The 24,128-nt window shown below is 38.8% G+C and overlaps 1 protein-coding gene across 5 annotated transcripts in view; it reads left to right on the plus strand.

Annotated features, from left to right (window-relative positions):
• The window catches only part of GramD1B (GRAM domain containing 1B), a 557,013-nt gene that overhangs the window by 249,793 nt on the left and 283,092 nt on the right, over positions 1–24,128 (plus strand). The window contains exon 1 of one of the 5 annotated variants that reach the window (XM_067141767.2): positions 9,398–9,484. The exons of the other annotated variants lie outside the window; for them this stretch is intronic. Within the exon in view, the coding sequence (XP_066997868.1) occupies positions 9,452–9,484 (33 nt within the window). The 5' untranslated portion in view covers positions 9,398–9,451. Of the gene's footprint in view, positions 1–9,397; positions 9,485–24,128 lie in introns of those variants that run through there. 5 annotated transcript variants of the gene reach the window in all.

Genomic DNA, 24,128 nt, shown 5'->3' on the forward strand with positions numbered 1-24,128 from the left:
AAAAAGAAATAGTTGGTTTCGTACTGCCTTACCACACTGATGATGTGGATGAAATTATATGAGGTCAAACAGCTGATCCATAGGGATCGAACCAATAACCCATGTGCTTAGACACGCAAATCTTGAACCATTTGAGACGTAGGCCTGAGCACAACCTGTACTGTGGTTGCCTCCTACGTTCCATTTGACGAGTCACCTCCTGATTCCTATCCTAGAAATGTTATTGTAGCAAAAAGGGGACAACTAGATGGACAGACCCTAGCCTAAGTATCCAGTCGCGAGCATGCGAGTAATAGCTCGTCAAATCAAAGCTCAATTGAACATCAACCACTGTCATTGCAACAATAAAGGTATCAGAAGGTTTATCCACAAATCTCATATAATTCTGACATTTAATGTCCCTGGTCTCATTCGCACAGTCGGGAATCTAGGCCTCCAAGGGAAACTTAAGTTGCTGGTCAGAACCAACCCGACTCATGGTGACTATACTTGTTGTTCTTGTTATTATTATTATTATTATTATTATTATTATTATTATTATTATTATTATTATTATTATTATTGTTTGTTATTGTGGTTATTATTTGCTCACAATAGTTGACACTTCAATATAATGGTCATGATTACTGGTATTTAATATTTAAAGATTATTATTATTATTATTATTATTATTATTATTATTATTATTATTATTATTATTATTATTACTACGATCATCAAAACAGCATTTTGATTACTATTACCGCTGTTAGATATTATTTGGTTTAACCTTACCTTTTTATAATGTTGAAGTTCATTATGGCCATTATTACTGGTAAAACAATATTATTATTATTATTATTATTATTATTATTATTATTATTATTATTATTATTGGTCCCATTTACAATCCTATCATCAGTCATGATTTATCATTCCACCATACGTTTATTCGTGTGGGCATCAACCTCTCTGATCTCTGGGGTCATAAAACTTCACCTAATTAACATGCAGCTTATCCTTCTCATATGTATTATAACAGGGTGTGATCCCTGCACTCTCTTACTCGGTCTTAATCTGCCTACATCCCACGGGCTGATAATTCCATTTTTCATTACCCGGACACTTACAATCTCTGTGTTTCTCGTAGATTCATTATATATTTCATCGTAGTTTCCCATTAATATTTCATCGTAGTTCCATTATATCTCATCGTAGTTCCATTACATATATTACCTTGTAGATTCCTCGTTAATACCCGTTACGGACATCTCTCTATTCTCATACACCGGGCTAAGATTACTCAGTTATCATTCACCGAGTTCACGACTGATTATTTACGATGTAGCACAGTCTGTTTATACCTTAACTGCGTGTTATTCCTCATTGCCCCCATTTGCACTTGATCAATTGTCTGAGGTTAGTCTCCACGAATGAACATCAGGTTGTAACCTTACATCCCCATAAATTTTATCAATCATTGATACATAACTATTACGTGGTCCCAAACCATTATTAGCACAACATAATTTAGACCATAATTTAATTCATTAGAACCGCAATTTTAACAATAAGTTTAGACCACTTTTTAGCATTCATTCATTAATTCAAATTTAATTAACACATTATTTGGAACCCAATCAGAAATTTTAGTATGTCATTAGTGACTGATAGTCATCTTAATAATTTATCTTTTTAAGGTTCAAAATATAACACTTTCACTTATTAATATCGTCTTTTAATCCTGATAATTTAATCCATTTAAAACAATCAGCAAAATCTCGGCATTTTGGTAGTATTATCATCATCATCATCATCACTCAACCTTCCATACGTAAACCACACATTTAATTACACTGGCACTTTCATATCGCTGGATTTGTCATAACAACATGCCTAATTCCTAATATTAAAGTATAACAATGACCAAGGTGGTTGTGAAATTAATTCAAAATAATCCGGGTTAGCATCATACTCTCCAAAACAACAAGCAAATTTAATGAACCCAAATCAAATTTATGTACAAGAAACAAGCAATAATTAATCAATTTAACCCATATTAACAGTTAATCTAATAATGTCCCTCCGTCTTATCTTAAATACATGGGACCATGTGTTACGTTAGGTAACGGTTTTTAATCTACTTATTTCCCCATTTTATCATAATAACATTCCCACATAATTAATCTAATCATGGTACTCATCACTGTGTAGAATTTGAGTTTCTTAACCAGCTTCAGTACGGCTGGTTCAACTCTGTCCACCTGTTGTGTGTCTCATCGCTGAAGTTACTCTTATTTATAGTTGCTTGTCCTCTTCTTCCAGTTCATCAGAGGTTAACCCCGAGAGAGGGGTTTTCTTAAATCGGTATTTGGAAGCCGATATGGATGATCTAAATTTTACCACAGAATGGTCTGATAGTACAGTTTCACACACCGTAATCTAATCCAAATTTGATTATAGATTAATAAGATATCAATGTTTTGGCGTGTTTTGACGTCGCTACTAGCGTGGTGTAGCCCTGACCAATAGCAGTCCAGCTGGGGTCAATTCCTAGAAATTGATACCTTAATTTATCAAACACATTATCAATCATCATGGGGACGGTCTTCTAAAATTCCCACATTTGAAATTCTGTGATTTGAATATTTTATTTATTATTAATTGGAAAGATAGCCTGATTTTATATTTACTGATTCAAAGCTGGCACACCTGAGGAAGATCCAAAAGTGGCCAGAATTTTGTCATTGTCCATAAACTAAAGCGGGTCTTTTAAATGTTCCCGTCACCAACCTGACAACTATATGCCCTAGACTATGGGAAGTTTATTCATTTCCGAGAAGCTGTGCTATAGTGCAAACTCACCTTGTTCAGAAAATGACAAGTTCTCTCTTCCTGGTAACAATTACATCTCAGTTAATGCTCTCCCCTTTCCACTATCATAAATAAGAGAGTGGACACTTCGTGTACTTTCTGTCAAGATAGCCATCTTAACTAGCCAGGCTTTGCACCATGGAAATTACCCATTGCTATTGTACGTTTAATCTCCCTGGATCCAGGTCTGCCTGAATATTCTTGCAGGTGTGGCAGTCTTTCACAACTGGGCCTCAGCTACCCAATATGTATTTCAGTATTCCAATATCCTATCAATTCATCTCAATTGTATCAAATCATGATGAGATGGCCCTTTCCACATGGGTACAATATGCACGGAAACTATTTCAATTTTTAAAGAATACATCAGGTGGCATTATAATTCTAAGCACAGATCTGTATATACGCAATAAATATGATTGAACATTATGGAAGGAAAATATTTCAGATTTAATCAATGGTCACACTGCTCTAATATGAATGTTCATGAAACAGATTGAGGAAAATGGCTGCAGTCTGTGCTAGTTATGAGTGTTGAACATTTATTAGTTGTGAAAGGGAAACCATTTTCTGATGGGGAGTTTGTGAAGAACTGTATACTTTCTGTAATAGAAGAAATGTGTCCTGAAAAGAATCAACTGATAAATACAGTCAATTTATCACAGAGTACAATGACAAGAAGAACAAAAGAACTCCAGGTTAATTTGTGCTCACAACTGCACAAAAATTCAAAATAATGCTAGTGCTTTTCGTTGGCTTTGGATGAAAGTAATGGTGTCCATGATACAGCAAACTTTTAATTTTTATTCATGGCATGGACAGAGCGTGTGAAATAAAATAATAATAATAATAATAATAATAATAATAATAATAATAATAATAATAATAATAATAATAATGCTATTTGCCTTACATCCTATTAACTACTTTTACGGTCTTCGGAGACGCCGAGGTGCCGGAATTTAGTCCAGCAAGAGTTCTTTTACGTGCCAGTAAATCTACCGACACGGGGCTGTCGTATTTGAGCACCTTCAAATACCACCGGACTGAGCCAGGATCGAACCTGCCAAGTTGGGGTTAGAAGGCCAGCGCCTTAACCATCTGAGCCACTCAGCCCGGCAAAGCGTGTGAAATAACTGAGGAGCTGGCATCTTTAAGAAGCATTGCTGGAACTACAACAGGCGAGGTTTTGTTTCTCCAACTGTGTAAAACATTGAAGGATCTTGTTTTAAAATGGGATTGATTGGCAGCTGTAACAGCAGATGGAGCAAGGAATATAAGCACTATAAAGACTGGATTAATTGGAAGAACAAGAAATGAATACTGAAATGTCTCTTGAATAACACTGCATTATTCATAAACAAGTAGGCCTACTATGTGAAAAAGTATTAAATTTGCAACATGTGATGAACGTAGTGACATCTACAACTAATCGTATTACATCACATGTACTCAATCATCGGCAGTTCCAGTCAGTTCTAACTGAAATTGATTGTAATTGTGGCGATGTAATTTATCATAGCTACGTATGCTGGCTTAGTTGTGGTATTATTTTGAAACACTTCTTTCATGTTCGTGAAGAAATAAGCACATTTATGAACGTGAAACAGAAAGTGGCAGAATGTGGGGACAAAAACTGGATAGGGACAAAAGCTTACAGATTTAATGCAACATTTAAATATTTTGAATAAGGGATTACAAGGGAAAGGTGTGCTTTTAAATGCAGTTTTGTGTTAGTGTTCTAAAAGAAATCGAATTGATTTCCACAGCAATTAGAGAAGGGCATGTTCCCACACTTTTCATGTTGTACTGACCTTCAAGAAGAGAACTCAAACAGTTCAATGCCATATGTTCGGTTTGGTAAGTTGATAAATTTATTCTAGAATGAGTTTGAAAACAGTTTTAAAGACCTGTGCAAAGAAAATTCATTTGTTCAAAAATCCATTCGCAGTTGACGTTGGTGATGCACCTCTGCAACTACAGGTCGAATTAATTGAACAGCAGTGTTGTTCCCATTTTAAGGGACAAGTTCGCAGAGGTTAATTTTATGAACTTTTAAAGGGCACTTAGTAATGAACATTATCCGGCTTTCTTAAAATTTGTGAATAAATAATTGTGTGCATCTGCGAGTACTTTCATTTGTGAACAAACATTTTCAAAAATGAAGTTTATAAAAAAAAAAAAACGTACCTGGATCAGTGATGAACACCTATTTCGGTCGGTCGGTTGGTGATTGAATAAAGGGGCCCCTGGTTGTGTGGATGTATCTGTGTGTTAGGGAAGGACAGGGGGGGGGGGGGGAGAGGGGGATAATGTGGCCCATGCACAAGCATATGATTGACTGGGAGCAGTATTCAGTATAGTGGCTTTATCATATTAAAAAAAAAAAAAAAAAATCTCTAAATTTAAAACTCCTTTTAGTGTCAAAAGAATTAAAAAGTTTATATGGTATTCTGTTCCTATTCCCAGCTTATGTTGATCATTACTAGTGAATTTTAATTTTGACATTATTAATATGCTTTTCTTCAAGGAGTTGATCAGTTGTGCTGTTATTTTTATTTTTCAGTTCACATGTTCTATATTCTCAAAATAAAGACAATAAAGTTTCACTCATTCCTTTGTAATTAACACATAGTATTTCATTTCTTTTAAAAACATAAACCTCGCCATCCGATCTTTAGTCCATATGTTCTAAACATCTTGCAGATCCCAGGGATATGTTACATTGTATTTTTTGAGACATGTTTGTATGTAGTGTACCTCTTGTGTAGTTGCCATCACAACAACAGATCGGCTTGTCCGAGCGAACCACATCTGATACGGCAAGACCAGTGACTGCTCTCAGCCATCAGAAATGGAAACTGCAGTATTGTCTGATGTGTAAATTTATTACATTTCTGAATTCGTAATGATATAAACTTTTCTCCTAGTGTCAAGTTCATGTTGATATCTCCATTATTAATAATCTCATGTAAAAATCTAGCACATTTCATGACACTCTTAATACCATTTAAAATATGAAAACAGAATATCAATATCTTCACTGTATTAGAAATATTTTGGTGTAACATATTGGGTGAATAAACCTGTATACTGTACTTGTATGTATGCCATGTATGCTTCATTCTTGAACATGTCCAACATCACTGTGTACATTGTACTTTTCTGCAATCTTACCGAGCGAGTTGGCCATGCAGTTGGATGCATAACTGTGAGATAGCAAGTTTGAGTCCCATCATCAGCAGCCCTGAAGATGGTTTTTGATGGTTTCCCATTTTCACAGCAGGCAAATGCTGGAGCTGTACCTTAATTCAGGCCATGACAGTTTCCTTCCCAATCCTAGCCTTTTCCCCATCCCTGCATCGCCAAATATCTTCGGTGTGTTAGTGTGACATTAAATCACTGGCAAAAAAAAAAAGAAAAAAAAAAGCCACATTCACTATCAGTGTAGATTAATTTTATCTCTGTCCGACTCATTGGCTGAAGTGATTATTTTCATGTTTGTTTGTTTATTCAGACTAGTGCAATAATATTTCATTCATGGTTAAATTTGGCAACCAATCGAAGTGAAGAATTTGACGGTTATAAAAGTAGCTAGATGGTCATCACGTAAACAGCAGCATAGTAGCAGCTTGCCCCATAAGGTCATTGACAGCAAGGAGGACATATTGTTTGGTTCAGACCAATGTTACATCACTTTAATTTGTGGATAAATTAGATGAAATGAAGAATTGGACGGGATTAAGAGGAGGAAATTCTAATTCATGAGGGGTATCGGAATTATAGTAGACTTAAGGAAAGAAGAAAAAGAGAAAAGAAAATATTTTAATACTTTATAGGTGTTATTTATTATTTTACAAATTGAAACTATTTTATTTTAAAGGGTTCTACTAAATGGCAAAGTAAATGTTAAATTTAGACACAAAGAAACATTTTATTCTTTTAAATGTAAATAACGACGTAAAATTAACATATAGTGATTAATTTAATAGATTTTATTATTTATGATTTGAAAATTCTAGTTTAAAATCTGTAACAAATGACATAATAAGTAAGTGAAAGATGAAACACAGAGAAATATTGTAACAATTTCAAGATTTATATGTAATTGTTCTATTTGTACCAATGCACCAAGTCCAAAGATTAATTCATGTTTGGCACTGCTGAAGAAGAGAGTAGTTGGCTCTCGAAACATATACGGTAATTAAATATAATAAAATATGTAAAGTATTGACAAGGCGGGAAAGTGTTCAATAGAGATTCATTGACTGAATGGTCAGCGTACTGGCCTTCGGTTCAGAGGGTCCCGGGTTTGATTCCCAGCCGGGTCAAACCTTCATTGGTTAATTCCAATGGCCCGGGGTCTGGGTGTTTGTGCTGTCCCCAACATCCGTGCAACTCGCACACCACACACAACACTATCCTCCACCACAATAACGCGCAGTTACTTACATGACAGATGCTGCCCACCCTCATGGGAGGGTCTGCCTTAGAAGGGCTGCACTCGGCTAGAAATAGCCACACGAAATTATAATTTTATCTCTAGAGAATTAGTTTTTTAAGGTCCTGCGCATGATTGCAAAATTGTTAACAATTACTACATACATTCCATTCCATTTCCTTTCATTTTCTGATTTCCCTATTCCTACAAGTTAGGGAACTTGATTGTAAGCATGAAATTACTTTTGCCTCTGGTTCAGTGTTAGGAAAATAAAAATAATTCATTTTGCAACTCAGAGGCATTTGAAGTAATATGTAAACTGCTGGCAGACTTGGATAGGAGACTTAACTCCCTCATTCATATGAATAGTAACACAGTAAAGGTTTCCACCTATTCAATACTAATATGTATTTATAATATTGTAAATACATATTGGTATTGAATAGGTGGAAGCCTTTACCGTGTTACTATTCATATGTTATTCTCAGTTCAATATGGACCAACAACATGAAATTCATATCCCTCATTCATATCAAAACAGGTGCAGGGTACATGATGATGATGATGATGATGATGATGGTTTTACATCTCTAACTACTTATTTGGAGATGCCAATGTGCCAGAATTTTGTCCTGCTGGAGTTCATTTACGTGCTAATGAACCTACCAACACAAGGCTTGTGTATTTCAGCACCAAAGACCAGTGGACTAAGCCATGATTGAACCCACCAGTTTGGGATCAGATAGCCACTGCTGTACTGTTAGTCACTCAGCTTGGCAGATTTTGCACTTATTCCCCATGCTGGAAAACTGTGGTATGTTGCTGTTAACACAGCTATTAAGTGAAATAAGTGATTGTGTAACACATAGCTAAGTAGATCATGAATCTCTACAAAATTGGAATAGTTATTTTTAACAAAAGAGTTTAATGAGTTTATTTGATCATAATGACTAGAAATACTATGAACTTCATGTGACTGAGCTTGATAGCTGCAACCGCTTAAGTGCGGCCAGTATCCAGTATTCTGGAGATAGTGGGTTCGAACCCCACTGTCGGCAGCCCTGAAGATGGTTTTCCGTGGTTTCCCGTTTTCACACCAAGCAAATGCTGGGACTGTACCTCAATTAAGGCCACGGACACTTCCTTCCCACTCCTAACCCTTTCCTGTTCCATCGTCGCCATAAGACGTGTCTGTGTCGGTGCAACGTAAAACAACATCAACTTTGTGTGAGATATTATTTATAATATTATTTAGAATTCGGTATCCTTGTGGTCATACACTGCAGAGTGTGCTGATTTTCTTATTGAAATATAGTAGTTGGTGCAGTCTTCTATTCTTTATTAATACTTGTTCTAACCTTATGGAAGGTAGGGATGAATATCCGCAGTTAATAAAATGTTACTCTTTTTAAAATTTAGCAAATGGGTTGTCCGAGGGAGTAGCTTGAAGTTCAGTATGATGTTCGTGAGGTAGGTAGTAGCTTCGTTTGCCCCTCAGCTTATGCCACCTGCCACAACATGGTGGCAGTATGCATGCGCAATGTGTAAGAAGCAATTCTAAGTACAGTACATCACTGCACAGCAGCTTCAGGTAGTATGCATGTGTAAGTTTTATGTAAGTTTTATGAGTACGTTCTACATACAAGAAGCAAACTTTTTAACACCGGAGAATGCTGTAATGTATTTCGGCAAAGCTCTGCATTGTTTATCATTAAATACTACCTGAGCTACAAACATTAAATTTCCAGCTTATTTTTAATTTTCAAAATAGAACATTATTTTGACATCGTATGTATTCAGAGCCCTACCAGTAACCAGCACAAAAAATATTTATACGTATCTCTGAAACACCCTATATATGTCTAATTTCATACTTAACCATTAAAAAGTAAGTAGTTTAGTTACATATACAATTACTTTTCAGTTTAATGTAAATGTACAGAAATTGTTAGTGTTTTATGGTCCTTTTTTGCATACAGTATTAACATCTTTTGATACTGGAAATTCAGGCTATAATAGCAGCTGTCATTGCTTGCTATCTTATCTCAGCTTTGTGTGATAATGAAACTGTATGTTCTCCATGCAACACAATGTGTGTGTGTGTGTGTGTGTGTGTGTGTGCGTGTGTGCGTGTGCTTGTGCATGTGCAAGTAAGTCATGACTGGAGCTAGTGATGGCAACTGTCATGAGGTAAATGTCAACAGCACAAAGAATGAGGGTTTTGATTATTCTTAGGCTATGTACATATCTGTGAAACATATTTTATTTACTCTTTTCTTGGTGTCGAGTACCAAATTGACTTCTTATTCTTGATAGAGAAATAAATATTGAAGAATGACTTATAATTTCATTGCAGTAATATAATTAAAAGTATGTTAGTTAAATGATCCATCAAGATATATTTTTATATGCAGTATGATTCCTGTGTTTTGTATCATTGGTTCCCTTCTGCTTTGCCTTTCTTGGTTAATTGTGTTTCCTAAAAAGTAGATCCTTTATTAATGCACCTAATAGCATGCAGTAGTGACCTTGCTTCTATACTGTCCTGTGGTAACGTTAGGTGGTCTTCTTTAGTGAGATCTTGGAATTGAACCCAGACTTTTGGCATGCAGTCTAATGATTGGAAATTGTATACCACTCCCTGTCCTACCCTGCTGGCCAACATTCTTCTGGTGATTATTTTCCCCCCACCAACGGGGCTCAAAGCGGCTAACCACAGTGTCAGACCATACAGACTTGGTGCCTTAATGATCATGGCCATGTAAAGCTATTTATAATAGAAAGATACATGAACATCACTGTCTTTGTATTCGTGTACACAGTGTGAGTAGGTGAATGTCTTTTTCAAACCTACATGTACTGTTAAGATAGTCCATTTTTCAGCATCAAATTGCCTGGTTAATGTAGGTTCTCAAGTCATTGTAAGTCTTATCTGTTTATTCCTACCATACATCCATTGTTCAAACCTGTTTTATGAAAATTAAGAGCCTACAAGACACAATTTATGTTTATCCAGTCAGCATTATGAGATTTATAAATAAATGGCGAGTGTCGCTCATCATATATCCTTCTACAAGATCTGTTGCAATTTTCAGATACCTCCATTTACGTTAATTGATTGGAGGTCCTTCTGTTTGGACTTTTTCTTCTTCTGTGTCAGGAGGGATTTCAATACTGCTGTTAGCAGAAATAATATAATTTTCTTAAAAATGTGTGTGTGGACTCTAGTATCTTGTGCATTTGTCATATACTCTTTCTCAGTAAACAGATTATTAACTATATTAACATAGGTGAAATATAAGAAAATGATATTATGTAGTCAGTCTCAAAATCATAATTTTGTACATATTTTTTAAGGAGGCTGTAGTGAAGAATAGAGTGAAATTTGATTTCTCCACGAATAAAATACTTGCAGCTAAAGCAAGTGGCATAAGTAAATCCTCCGTGTCACGTGTGTCAGAAGTCTAAGAAGGTGAACTTGCCAGATACTTCAAGTTTCTGACTCATAAGAGATACATTAATTTTCCAAAAGGAATTGCACGTTTAAGTGACCTTGACAAAGGTGTTGTTCATAGGACTGTCTTTTTATTTTTGACAGCAGAGAATTTCCAGTTGTTTATGCATTTTCTCTATCTTACCACGAAAGGATGAAGTTTGATTTCCAGTGACCACAAGACCGAAACCAGGTGGTTCACCAGCCCCTTGCAGTTTAGTTTTATGCACCCCATTGCATTTACTACAGTTGTGAAATACATTGGTGCCTTTTGCTAAACCATGGTAATATATCGAGATGTGTGGTTATGGGCTAAAAACCAGCAGGAATTGTGAGTGCCACTGTTAATTCATTGTGAGTACCCTGAATGAACCCGTAAAGTGAGCACAGATTTGAAGAATGTGTACCTTACAACAGAAGGTGCACACACAGACCAGGGATAGCTATTGTATAGGCTGGAAACTGGGCACTGCATGTCAAGCGTCACAATAGCTCACTTGGCAGAGGTGCGGTGGGGGTTTTGATAGTGGATGGTGCTCAAAGGTTCGTACCCCACACAAGTATTTTTTTATTTTGCCGCCAAGTGCCTGGGATGTGGTAAGGTTGCATACTTGTTAGCTTCCACAGTCTGATTGTTCATTTATTTATTTAATCCATTTACCCTCCAGAGTTGATTTATTTAATCCATTAACCCTCCAGAGTTGGTTTTTCCCTCGGACTCGGCGAGGGATCCTACCTCTACTGCCTCGGGGGCAGTGTGCTAGTGCGTGAGACATTTGGTCAGGGATAAAATTGGGGAGGACAACGAGTACCTCACCCTGGTGGCTTCACCTGCCATGCTATGCAGGGGCATTGTGAGGGAAGGGAAAATAAGAAGTGATAGGCAAGGAAGTGTAAAGAATTTGCCGTGGCCTTAAGTATGGCACCACCCCGGCATTTGCTCAGAGAAGAAGTGGGAAACCACGGAAAACCACATCGAGGATTGCTGAGGTGGAAATCGAACCCCTTCTATTCAGTTAATTTCCCGAGGTTGAGTGGACTGCGTTCCAGTCCTCATAATACTTTTCAAATTTTTGTGGCAGAGCCAGTAATCGAACCCTGGTCTCTGGGGGTTGTAGTTAATCACACTAACCACTACACTGCAGAGGCAGATCTGATTTGTTCATTTGGCCCTGTAATGAGCTGTGTGGGTGAACCTGGCTCTGTCACGAACATTTATGCTTAACATAGCAGGTGAGTCCGCCCGGATGAGGTACTGATCATCCTCCCCAGTTGTATCCCCAACCAAATGTCTTACGCTCCAGGACACTACCCTTGACATGGTGGAGGTGGAATCCCTCTCGGAGTCCGAGGGCCAAACCAACCCTGGAGTGTAAGTGGATTAAATAAATAAATAAATAAATAAATAAATAAATAAATAAATAAATATTAGTCTGTGGAAGCTATCACGTATGCGACCTTACCACATCCTAGGCAGTTGGCAGCAAAATAAAAAAAATACTTGTATGGGATTCGAACCTTCGAGCACCGCCCACTGCCACAACTCTCACCGCACCTCTGCCAAGTGAGCTATTGCGACGTTTTGACATGCAGCATCCAGTTTCCAGCCTATAAGTAGCTGTTCCTGGTCTGTGTGTGCACCTTCTGTTGTAGGGTACATATTTTTGTATCTGTGCTCATTTTACGGGTTCATTCAGTGTACTCACAATTAATTAATAGTGGCACTCACGATTCCTGCTGGTTTTTAGCCCATAACCACACATCTCATTATATTACCATGATTGAGGGAGAGGGATTGATGTATTTCAGAATTGTAATAAATGCGATGGGATGCATAAAATTAAATCACAAGGGGCTGGTGAGCCACCTGGTATATCACTCTGGTGAAATGTGGCCTAATCAAAATCATTGTTTTGACCTACCAAATCCCCAAAACAAGAGAAATGGTTTAAAAGTGTCTCTGGTGAAGGGTGGCCAACTTAAAGGGTGTTACACACATTTAGCAGGGACAGCTTTTGTCCCAAGGCTATGTGGATTTTCAAGACCATCAAAGTAAGAAAGAAGTCTGAAAATGAAATTGTAGATTTAAATTAGCTGCTGGTAATATACAGTAGTAATCGTTGAAATAACTAAGCGAATAACTGTGTAAAGCATTCCAAAAATTACAGGAAGATTATTTTAGTAACAGAATGTCTCAGCAATTTAGAATTCAAATGGAGCTTGATAGGAGTTGAAGAAACATAGTGATAGTCCCACTAAATTAAATTGCTAAGGTATGTTTTGTTTGATAATGTATGATAGTTTACTTTGCTTACTTTTCCTATTTTCACACCGGGCAAATGCTGGGGCTGTACCTTAATTAAGGCCACGGCCACTTCCTTCCAACTCCTAGGCCCTTCCTATCCCATCGTCGCCATAAGACCTATCTGTGTCGGTGCGACGTAAAGCCCCTAGCAAAAAAAAAAATTTCCTGTTTAGCCAGCCCCTTTGGTTGATGGGTAGTGTGCCTGCCTCTTACCCGGAAGCCCCGGATTCAATTCCTGACCATGTCACAGATTTTTATCTGTATCTGAGGGCTTGTGTGAGGTCTAGTCTACTCTGCCTGCATGAGACCAATTGAGTCACTGTCTGACGGTGAGATAGCAGCCCCAGTCTGGAAAACCAAGAATAACAGCCGAGAGGATTCACATTGCCAACCACTCTTTACCTTGTAATCTGCAGTCCTTTGGGCTGAGCAGCAGTCGCTTGGTAGTCCAAGGCCATCAGGGCTGTAGCACTATGGGGTTTGGTTTTGGGTTTTGCTGTTTCTGTTTACAGACAACTCTGTAGCATTTTACAATTCCTACAAGAAGAGATAGTCAAGTTTGTTTTAAAACAGGCATATACATTGCATACATCTTTCCATATAGCAACATTAGCTGAAATCTTACCTCAGATTTTAACAGTGTTGTTATTTATAATCTTTGTATGTATATCACTCTTGAAGATTAAAAAAAATTACACTTTTACTTTGCTTCAGATTATTCATTCACCACAGTAATTCACCTTAGACTTATTATGTTTAAGGTTCAAAGAATTGAGACACGGTGTTTTTTTCCTTTACACTTGTATCACATGAGTAGCAATGGAACTTGGTTGGGATCTAGTATTTCATCATGACTATGCCATTGCCCACTAACCATTTGTAAGATAGTAATTTATATTTTACAGATTTACTGCTTTAATTATTCATAAGATGGTAATTTAAGTTTTACACTTGGCCTAAACTAAAATTACACTGCTAATAGAAATACGAAGCTTGTAAACATAGTGCTTGCAATATTGATAGAATTCAATGTTTAACTAACAAGTACAATTGCATTATATTCCATCATTGTAGTCACCCGCAAAGTTTTATTACCTTTTGCCAAATGTCTGGAAGACATTGGGGACCGTTGACAAGGCGTTCTCTGTTGATAACAGTGACGGAGCGCCCTACTATGCGGAGTGCAGATGCCACAACAGGAAACTGGCGGCTTCGGAGGGATTTCCTCAACTTCGGAAACAGGTCAAAGTTGCAAGGAATCGTATCTGTTGAGTATGGGGGGGGGGGGGGTGTTCCAAGACCTCCTAGTACCACCATTTCAGTAGGAGCTTGACATTGTTTTTAACATGACGTGTGTTGTCATGCAACACAATAGGGTGATCGTCTCGCAATAAGTGTGGATGTTTGCGCCGCATAGCTGGACACAGATCTCACTCCAGAAATCGGCTAAATTAGTCACTGTTGACGGTTTGTCCCTCAAGCAGAACATGTGTAAGAATAACACCCCCGTAATCATGTGCCATAATCAGCATAAGCTTCACCTGACTGGGTTCCTGTCGAAATTTCAGTGGACATGGCGAACGAGGATGATGCCATTCGTTCTATTGACGCTTTAATTCAGGCCTGTCATGAACCTACTACGCTGGCATTGCAGGGGGGAGAGGTGATATTCCCACGTGGCGCGTCCCAGGTGGCGGATAGGGGTGTCCCAACCGGCTTGCCAGCGGACTTGAGGTAAATAAAATGCCTCTCGTGGACCAAACACAGAACCCCCTGTGGGTGGGCGACGCAGACGAAGAATACACCCACGGTATCCCCTGCCTGTCGTAAGAGGCGACTAAAAGGGGCGACTAAGGGATGATTATATTAGAACCATGAGACTACTTGTGATTCGTACCACCACATGGGGAACATCATGGGTCGCTTTTACTTGCACGTAGTACCATTATGTTAGGTACCAAATAGGTTTGTGATTAGTAGCAATAGAGTACGTTGCCGGCTTCCACAGTACCTGTGATTCGTACCACTATGTGAGCGACACCATGGTTCTGGGTTGCCTATGATTAGTACCCACTATGTGAGGAACACCATGGGATAGTGCGGTTCCCTGTTGTTAGTCCACTTATGTGAGGAATGCCATAGGTTTGCGTTGCCTGTAAATAGTGCCGCAGTGTGCGAAATGCCAAAGGTCTGTGTTACATGTGTGAATTTCATTACCTGTGAGTAGTACCATAATGTGTGGAGTACCGCAAGTCTACGCTTTTTGATTAGTACTGCAACATGACAAATACGAGGGTTGGGGCAAAAGTCATGGCAGCTATTTTTTTTCTTGAAGATACCAGTCCGGTTGGAAAATGTGACATATACAGACGAAAGGACAAAGTGTTAACTACATGTATGGACAATGAATAGCACTGAAATAGCATAACACACTAATTTATTATGGCAGTATACACGGCAACATGGCCTTCCCGGGGCAAAAGAATGACAACACAGTACACATAAAGTTGACATGAAAAACCTGGGCCTAAAGACTCTCAAAGTAGTCCCCTACTACTGACACCACACGCTGCCAACAATGTGGGAGGCACTGATTACCATCTGCCTCAGCATTTGCCGCTCCATGTGTGAATCGGGTCGCCTGTTGGCGCACAGCATTAGCAATGTCCTCTCGTGTTACAAATTGCCTACCACGTAGTGGTTCCTTAATCTTAATAATGAGATCAAAGTCACAGGGCAAAATGTCGAGAGAGTACAGTGTGTGCTCCAATTCTTCCCATCCCCAACGTCGCAGTAGATGTTCTACACACTCTGCTTTATGTGGTTTTGCATTGTTGTGCAGGATTATTGCACTGTCCACAAGATCCAGACATTTCTCCTGAACGCCACGTTGTACCTGTCGCACCAGGAAGTCCCTGTAGTTGTGCGGTCACTGTTCTGCCATGTGGAACAAAGTGGCAGACAGTGACACCCCTGATGTCATACGCGACGATCACCATCAATTTGACTGGGGAAGAATTCTGACGGACCTTCTGCCCCTTTAGTGATCCAGCATGTCGCCACTCCGCGGACTGACGTTCCAGTTCTGGTTCGTATGCCCTGGCCCAAAATTCATTGATGGCGATTATTCATGACAAGAATTGATCGCCGTCCTGTTGCCAGCGTGCAAGGTGGTTGGAGCATATTGCTTAGCGCACCCACCTTTGAACTGCCGTCAGTGCATGCGATACCCATCGCGATGCGATTTTGCGCAGTTGCAGCTCATTATGCAATATCCTGTGGACGGTGCGTTTCTCAATGCCTCTTGTCCTCTCTAACTCCAGTAGCGTCCATCGTCTGTCTTCATCCAGGAGCTGCTAGATGATGGCACGTGCCACGTCGGTCCGCACACTGACAGGTCGTCCCGAACGTTGCTCATCACTGGTTGACACGTTCTTGCTGAAACTTTCCTACCCACCGTGCTACTGTATGGTATGGTAGGGCATTACAGTGAAACCTCGGAATGCAAGTAACTTGGTCTACGAGTGTTTTGCAAGACGAGCAAATATTTTAAATAAATTGTAACTTGATAAGCGAGTGAAGTTCCGTGTGCCTACGTTTTCCCCTCCCCTGTTCGTTTGTTGAATGGATGAGCGAGGTCTTGGGTCCTGTAGTGAAGAAATACCTTTGTTGTGGACGAATGATCCGAGTTTCAATTGTTTTTTATGGGAAAACTTGCTTTGATATACGAGCGCTTTGGATTACAAGCATGTTGCCGGAACGAATTATGCTCGCAATCCAAGGTTCCACTGTATTCCCAAGAGCTTCCACTAATTCACTGTGACATTCCATCGCATTTCTCCCTTTGAGAACAGCTATTTTGTTATAAGCACGCTCCTCATCACGGGTTACTTCTATCTCGCACGACACTCACTAACTGAATGATTTCACAGTCCTCGCTGCACTACTACCAGCTATCACAGAGCCATCTGTTGTTCTGCATACACACTATGCCTGCAGAACTTCCACACGACACATATACGTTTGTGATCCATTCGCATATCTACAAGAAAAAAAATAATTGCCATGACTTTTGCCCCAATCCTCGTAGCATGGTTCTATTTTCCTAGCAGTAAGTACCATTATGAGGGGCTGACGACCTGAATTTTGGACCCGTCTTGACTACAAGCATCATCGATTCAGTATTGTGCTTTAGAAGCAGTCCCTTGGTCAGTAATACTATTATTTAACGCTAGTTTCTGGGAATGTGGGGCATTGCGGGTTGGATCCACTGATCGTTTTAACTTCATATCCATCCATTCATTCTTCGTCCTCACGTTTTTGAATCTGGTCAGTGGAGGATTCTGAATTTTTAAACAGTCATAACATTTTGTCTAATTTCGTACCCTTAGGGCCCGATGACCTAAATGTTAGGCCCCTTTAAACAACAAGCATCATCATCATCATCATCATCATCATCATCAATTCAGGACCGAAGGTTCGTGCTCATGTCTTATCATTGGGGTCAATATGCTGCAGAAATGTGCCTCCTTCATTGCAGTGTCTGTCCAGGTGGATGCCAGCCAGTGCATACTGGTACCATTTTTGTACGTCGGCGAGTTGATGGGGAACCTAACGGGATGCAGTTTTCCTCATGTTAATACATTTCGTCAGTATGCGCCACTGTTTAATGACCGAGACCAACTTTTACGGATAATTTCCAAACAGTCCATCGATGGTCTGTGGAAACGAGAACACTCGCAATGTCAGTCTGATCTTGAGGAATGGACAGCCGACCTGTGTGGTGCAAATCCGCAGTCTCATTCTGACCCCCACGAAATGCCTTGACCCATCGTGCAGTCGACCTATACGGTAATGCATTCTTACCACAGGTTTCACGTAATTCTCAATAACATTCTGATGCATTTTTGCCACGAGCAACCTCGAATTAATCCACGAATGCTGATCACCTTTCAAAAACATTCTTTAGAGCAGTGAAATAGACCCTCTTCACTTCAGCGCCACACAGCAACAACACTCCCAACTGGAAGCCCATCGGATGCACACTACACATCGACAGTAGCGCCACCTGACAGCTCCCATATCCTCTTTGTGCATGCCCGATCTCCTGCAAGTGTCTGGGCTATGTTGCCACTACATTAATTACAGTCCTCCTATAATATTGATTTCTAATACAACTTCCTTAAAGTTCATTTGTGATAAGTTCTGTCATGATTGCTAAATTATTTGTGATATACTTACTTAGTCGGTCCTCTTCTACCTTGTAGTGTCGAGGTTATTTGTGATATATAGATTTTAATCCTACAAAATGTCACACTGTTGAATTCTTGCTACTGAAGGATTTCCAACACGAAAAACTAAACTCTATTATCTAACAATAACGTGGCACTTTCTGTGATATTCACATAAACTATTCACACATTACTAGTTGAGCATTTTGAAACATATGCATGTTTGCTATCTTGTACTTATGAAACAGCAGCATTAGCAGTCATTTTAATACTGGGTGAGTTGGCCGTGCGGTTAGAGACACGCGGCTGTGAGCTTGCATCCAGGAGATAGTGGGTTCAAATCCCACTGTTGCCAGCCCTGAAGATGGTTTTCCGTGGTTTCCCATTTTCACACCAGGAAAATGCTGGTGTTGTACCTTAATTAAGGCCACGGCCATTTCCTTCCAATTCCTAGGCCTTTCCTATCCCATCGTCGCCCATAAGGCCTATCTGTGTCATTGCAACGTAAAGCCACTAGCAAAAAAAAAGTCGTTTTAATTTCCTCTCACCATTCACTGCATGAAAGCCCATCATGATTTTGTAGCCAGTTACTCGCTGGTGTGCACTCCTTGAATAGTGTTATCCCTTTTCCTTTGTGAAGTGGAGTGCTCCACACTGTGCAAGTGATATCATACATAGTTTATTTGGAAAGTTAAAAAAAAAAAAAAAAAAAAAAAAAAAGTATTTGTTTGTGGCATCGACCTATAGAGATCTTTTGCCCCTACTTGCACCGTATGATATGAAACTGCATGTTATTGGAATTGCAGAAGTGTAGAGTGTTGAATGTGGGGAAAGGAACGTTAAGGACGACACAAACACCCAGTCCCCAGGCCAGGTATATTAATCGTTTACAATTAAAAAACCCTGACTCGGCCGGAAATCGAACCCGGGGCCGCCGGGTGACAGGCGTACACATTGCCCCCTACACTGCAGGGCCAAACTATTCAGAAAGTTACTGCATACCTAAAGCATTAGAATTAAAATATTGTCAAGTAATCATATGCATTGCTTTTTATTTTGTGAGCTTGCATCCGGGAGATAGTGGGTTCGAATCCCACTATTGGCAGCCCTGGAGATGGTTTTCCATGTTTTCCCATTTTCACAACAGGCAAATGGTGGGGCTGTACATTAATTAAAGCCACGGCCGCTTCCTTCCAACTCCTAGGCCTTTCCTATCCCATCGTCGCCATAAGACCTCTCTGTGTCGGTGCGACGTAAAACCATTAAAACCACTAAAAAAAAAAACAACACATTGTGGGCATAATAGATGAGAAATAGTTTTGATGGTCTATCAAAATCTAGACCATTTCTGACAGGTGAATGGAGGTATGATAAATTAGAATACATGCTATTGAATCACGTGATCACAAAGGCTCTGCAGAAGCAGCCGGTATTTTCTGAAGCTTTAGAGCTAAATTAGAAAAGGAACTGCTGATGAATTTTTACTCAACTCTGAAACACTATTGGATCACTGAATTCAAAAATAATTTCCAAAATACCCCAGTTCTTTGTTAAAAATCATGAGGACTGCTTATTCCTGCTTGGCTCAACTTGTGTAATAGAATGTTTTGTACATTTTTCAGTTTTTACTTGTGAGGAAATGTGGAACATGAATAAATTACATAGGATGAAGAAAACCAACTATCGAAGTATAAAATATTGGGAGCCATTTCTTTCCTAGATCCCATGTTATTTTCATACTTCTGATATTGGCTTGAAACTTCGTGGTTCAGCTACAAATTTGCTACATCTGCAATTGAAGTGTCTGGTTTTTGCAAATTATTCATTATTGTAGCCTACAAATTGGCTCAAAAAGGCTAACATTACCCTGATCACCATCAAACTCATCATCAAATTTTAAAACGTTGACATTTGGTTTTCCTTTTCTGAACCTACTGTTATATACAATAAGCATTTTCATCGGCGGTTTATCTTTTATTAGTTGGGCTGACTGGCTCAGCTGGTTGAGGCCCTGGCCTTCTGACTCCAACTTGGCTGGTTTGATTCTGGCTCAGTCCGGTGGTATTTGAAGGTGCTCAAATATGTCAGCCTCGTGTTGCTAGATATACTGGCACGTAAAGGAACTCATGCAGGACTAAATTCCGACACCTTGGTGTCTCCAAAACCATAAAATGAGTTAGTGGGATGTAAAACCAATAACATCATTATTATTATTATTATTATTATTATGGGGTTTCCGTGACTCACAGAGGAATGGGAAGCGTCTGGGTTGAGTGGCTGGACAAGGAATTACTTATAGCAGCATTTAACATAACAAATTTGGAAATTTTATTTCTTTCCTTTTATAAAATTGAGAGAGAGAAAATCTGAATGACTAATAAACAACAGAACGGGTTATCAGTGAGCTCATCAGCTCATAGTTGTCTGAACATCAGGTACAAAAACTTGCGATAATTACAAGTTTGTTAAATTTACATAGAGAAGAACATAATTGCTCCAGACAGGTACAGTATATTCATAGGATATAAACTTCATGGTTTTGATCTGTATTGAATTTTGATCACAATAATAATTAAACTTAATGTCATAATACTCCACCTTTTCAATACTACATTATGCAATGTTTACATTACATTTCTAATCTAGGAACTAGTTTCGGCCTTGGCTGAATATCATCAGCCTTAATGCAAAACTGTACAAACACATCCAATAACTAAACCAAATGTACAAACACTCACAAATGACATTAAAAAGTGTTAAAACATCTGGCATGAACTATGTGCACAACATGCAAAATATGATGAAATTAAAATCAGGCTCTAAAATTCTTAGATACATTACATCAATGATATAGATGTTGATTTCCATAGGGAATCTGAAATATTTGTCCTGAATGAGCAAATTTATATATTTATTATATTTATTATATATTTATTATATTTATTATAAATTTGCTCATTCAGGACAAATATTTCAGATTCCCTATGGAAATCAACATCTATATCATTGATGGCCAAGCAGGCATAAATTTTTGCATAAATTTTTAGTGATGAGACAAAGTCTCTTAGTGCATTGGCACTGCCGGTGGCTCCAGTTAGCCTACGCAGTGGCCTCCACGGTATGCACTAGCCAGCGTATTGGTAGATGTGCTAGGTACCAACTGACGAGCCCATCCTAGCACACGAGGGCGAAACGCTGGCAACCAAGAATGAGCTAGCTGGAAAATTTATAATGTCCAATAACTGACCATTTATATTGGTATTACATTACATCATGTTAAAATGTTCCATTAGTACTTGTTAAAATATCATGAAAATGCTGAAAAGTTCCTCTGTCGGACATTGTCCATTGTTGAATCAAGGATGGCACATGAAGATTATGGTTAAATAACTGACACATTCTTAATTTGTAGCTGGTAGACATTTGCAATTCAATGCAGTGTCCATGAATTTAACCTGAATAAATGATAGACAATATTAATGAACTGAAGGGGGGAGAGAGAGAGAGAGTGTGTTTGTGTGTGTGCGTACTAATCAAATGGCACAGGTTATATGAGACTTACCTTTCGTTGCGGCATGTAGTGTGTGGCCTATTGTTGTGTGTGTCTCGTACCAACGGTTGTGAGATTCGGTTTCTTTATTGAAAGAATAATCAATAAATATAACTGTTGCCCCTCACCCACTTTGAAATAAAGATACACAAAACTACTCCTCTTTTTCAAACTTATGTTCAACGAACAAATTGACAAAGTCACTAACATCTTTAAAAAGCATGATGTAAAAGTAGTTTTCTTCTTCTTCTCTTCTTGTTTCCCTTTGTGCCGGTAGGCATCGGGTCATTTCAGCCATTTATTAAAGTTTCTTCTGTCGTGTGCCATTCTCTGAACATAACCCAGAGTCTTCCCTCGTTTCCTGATCAGTCCCAAGATGTACTCCTCCCATTCAATCCATTGCCTCCCTCGTGTTCTTCTTCCTGTAGGTCTGGCTCGCCACACCTGCTTCGCTTTCCTTTCATCTTCCGTTCTTTCTAGGTGACTAGTCCAGCCCAATTCTCTCCTCTCAGTGACATCCATTATTGGCTCCTGCTGAAGCTCATCTCTCACTGTAGTGTTTCTAATATGGTCTCTTCAAGTTTTTCTGGCAACTTTCCGCAAATATCTCATCTCAGAGGTGAACAAACGACTCTCCAGTTTTTTATGCACTGCCTAACTCTCAGCACCATACAGGAGGGTTGGCAGGTACACAGCATGATACACCTGTATTTTTGTGTTTCTAATAATGCCTTTCTTCTCTATGATTGTGTTGTTTATACCATGGTAAACTTGATTAGCTTTTCTAATTCTGTTGTTTATTTCTGCCTCTTAATTTTCCATCCTCTCTGAAGATGGTGCCCAGGTACTCAGTTTGTTCTACTTGCTCAATATCCTCATTGTTTCAATTGATCTGAAGATGTACTTTTTCTCCTTTGGTGAACTACATGAGCTTGGTTTCGCTCGCTCTCACTTCCATCCCACGGTCCTGGAAGGCATAAGCCCAATCAATAAGACCTTGTTGGAGATCCTCCACTTTCCCAGCCAAAATCAGAATGTCATCTGCATAGACCAAGGATTGGACATATATTGGTCTCGTGTTCCAGTTGCCAACCTTAATTCTTTTAGTTCTTCTTTTACACTGCTTAATGACTTGATTGATGAAGATCACAAAGAGAACAGTGCTCAAGCTGTCACCCTGCTTTACTCCATTTGCCATTTCAAATTCCCTGGACCATTCACCAGCTGTTCTCACCACTCCTTGGACTCTATTGTACATGCTCGTAATGTGGCATAAGAGGGTTACCTTTTCCTCTTCAAGTGCTGCCCAAAGCTGTTCCCTGGGGACAGACTCAAATGTGACCTTTAGGTCGACAAATGCAGCCAGAACATCCTTCACACGACTAGGTCGTTTCTCTATAATGGTTCTTTGTCTGTAAAAGTTGTCATGTGTTTGTCAATTTGGCCTGAAAGCACACTGTTCTTCTTCCAAGTTTTCCTCTACTTCTTGTCTCGGCCTCCTCACCAATATGCGAGAGTATGTCTTTCCGGCCACACCGGAAAGACAAATTGCTCGATAGTTTACACAGTCCAGAGTGCTGCCCTTCTTATGAATAGGAATTCTTCCAATCTTTTGGAATCTTCTGAATGCTCCATGCTTGTTGGCATATCCTAGTCATTGAAATAATAACATTAAGTTATTTATTAGACCACCTAATCAATACAAAATCGTCTTGGATGATTTACATAAATTTGTTAACTAATAGTGGTACATGTTTCGCCTTCCCTGAAGGCATCATCAGCCATAGTCTTAACCGTAAATTAAAAATAAGCGTCTAAATAACATGTAATAATGAAATGAATTTTAAAATCTTGAAGAGATTTGAAATAAAATAACATTAAAAATAACAATGATGGTTTAAAAAATACAATGTGATGAGATATAATAGTGGAAGTATTAACAAAATTAACATTAGAAGGCTGCTAAAATAAGTGCAATGGATAAAACAACAGATTGTTATACAACAAGTAGTAAGATTGCATAAAAATAAAGTTGATAGTCAGGCGGTTATAATTAGACGATGGCGAAAAATCGTATATAATCAAAGTAAAGAAGAGAGAATAAAAGTCAAAGTTAGTCGAGAGATCCGAAGTTAATCATGATCTTGAAGATAAAAGGCAAAAGTCAGAGGCATATGGTGAAGTTGTAGAACACGTTGAGGATATGAAGTTGTAGAATAGAAGTTGAAGAACAGTTTCAAATAGGATCTCTATGG

Source organism: Anabrus simplex, chromosome 2 (genome assembly GCF_040414725.1).
Source record: "Anabrus simplex isolate iqAnaSimp1 chromosome 2, ASM4041472v1, whole genome shotgun sequence".
In the NCBI taxonomy this organism is placed as follows: domain Eukaryota; kingdom Metazoa; phylum Arthropoda; class Insecta; order Orthoptera; family Tettigoniidae; genus Anabrus; species Anabrus simplex.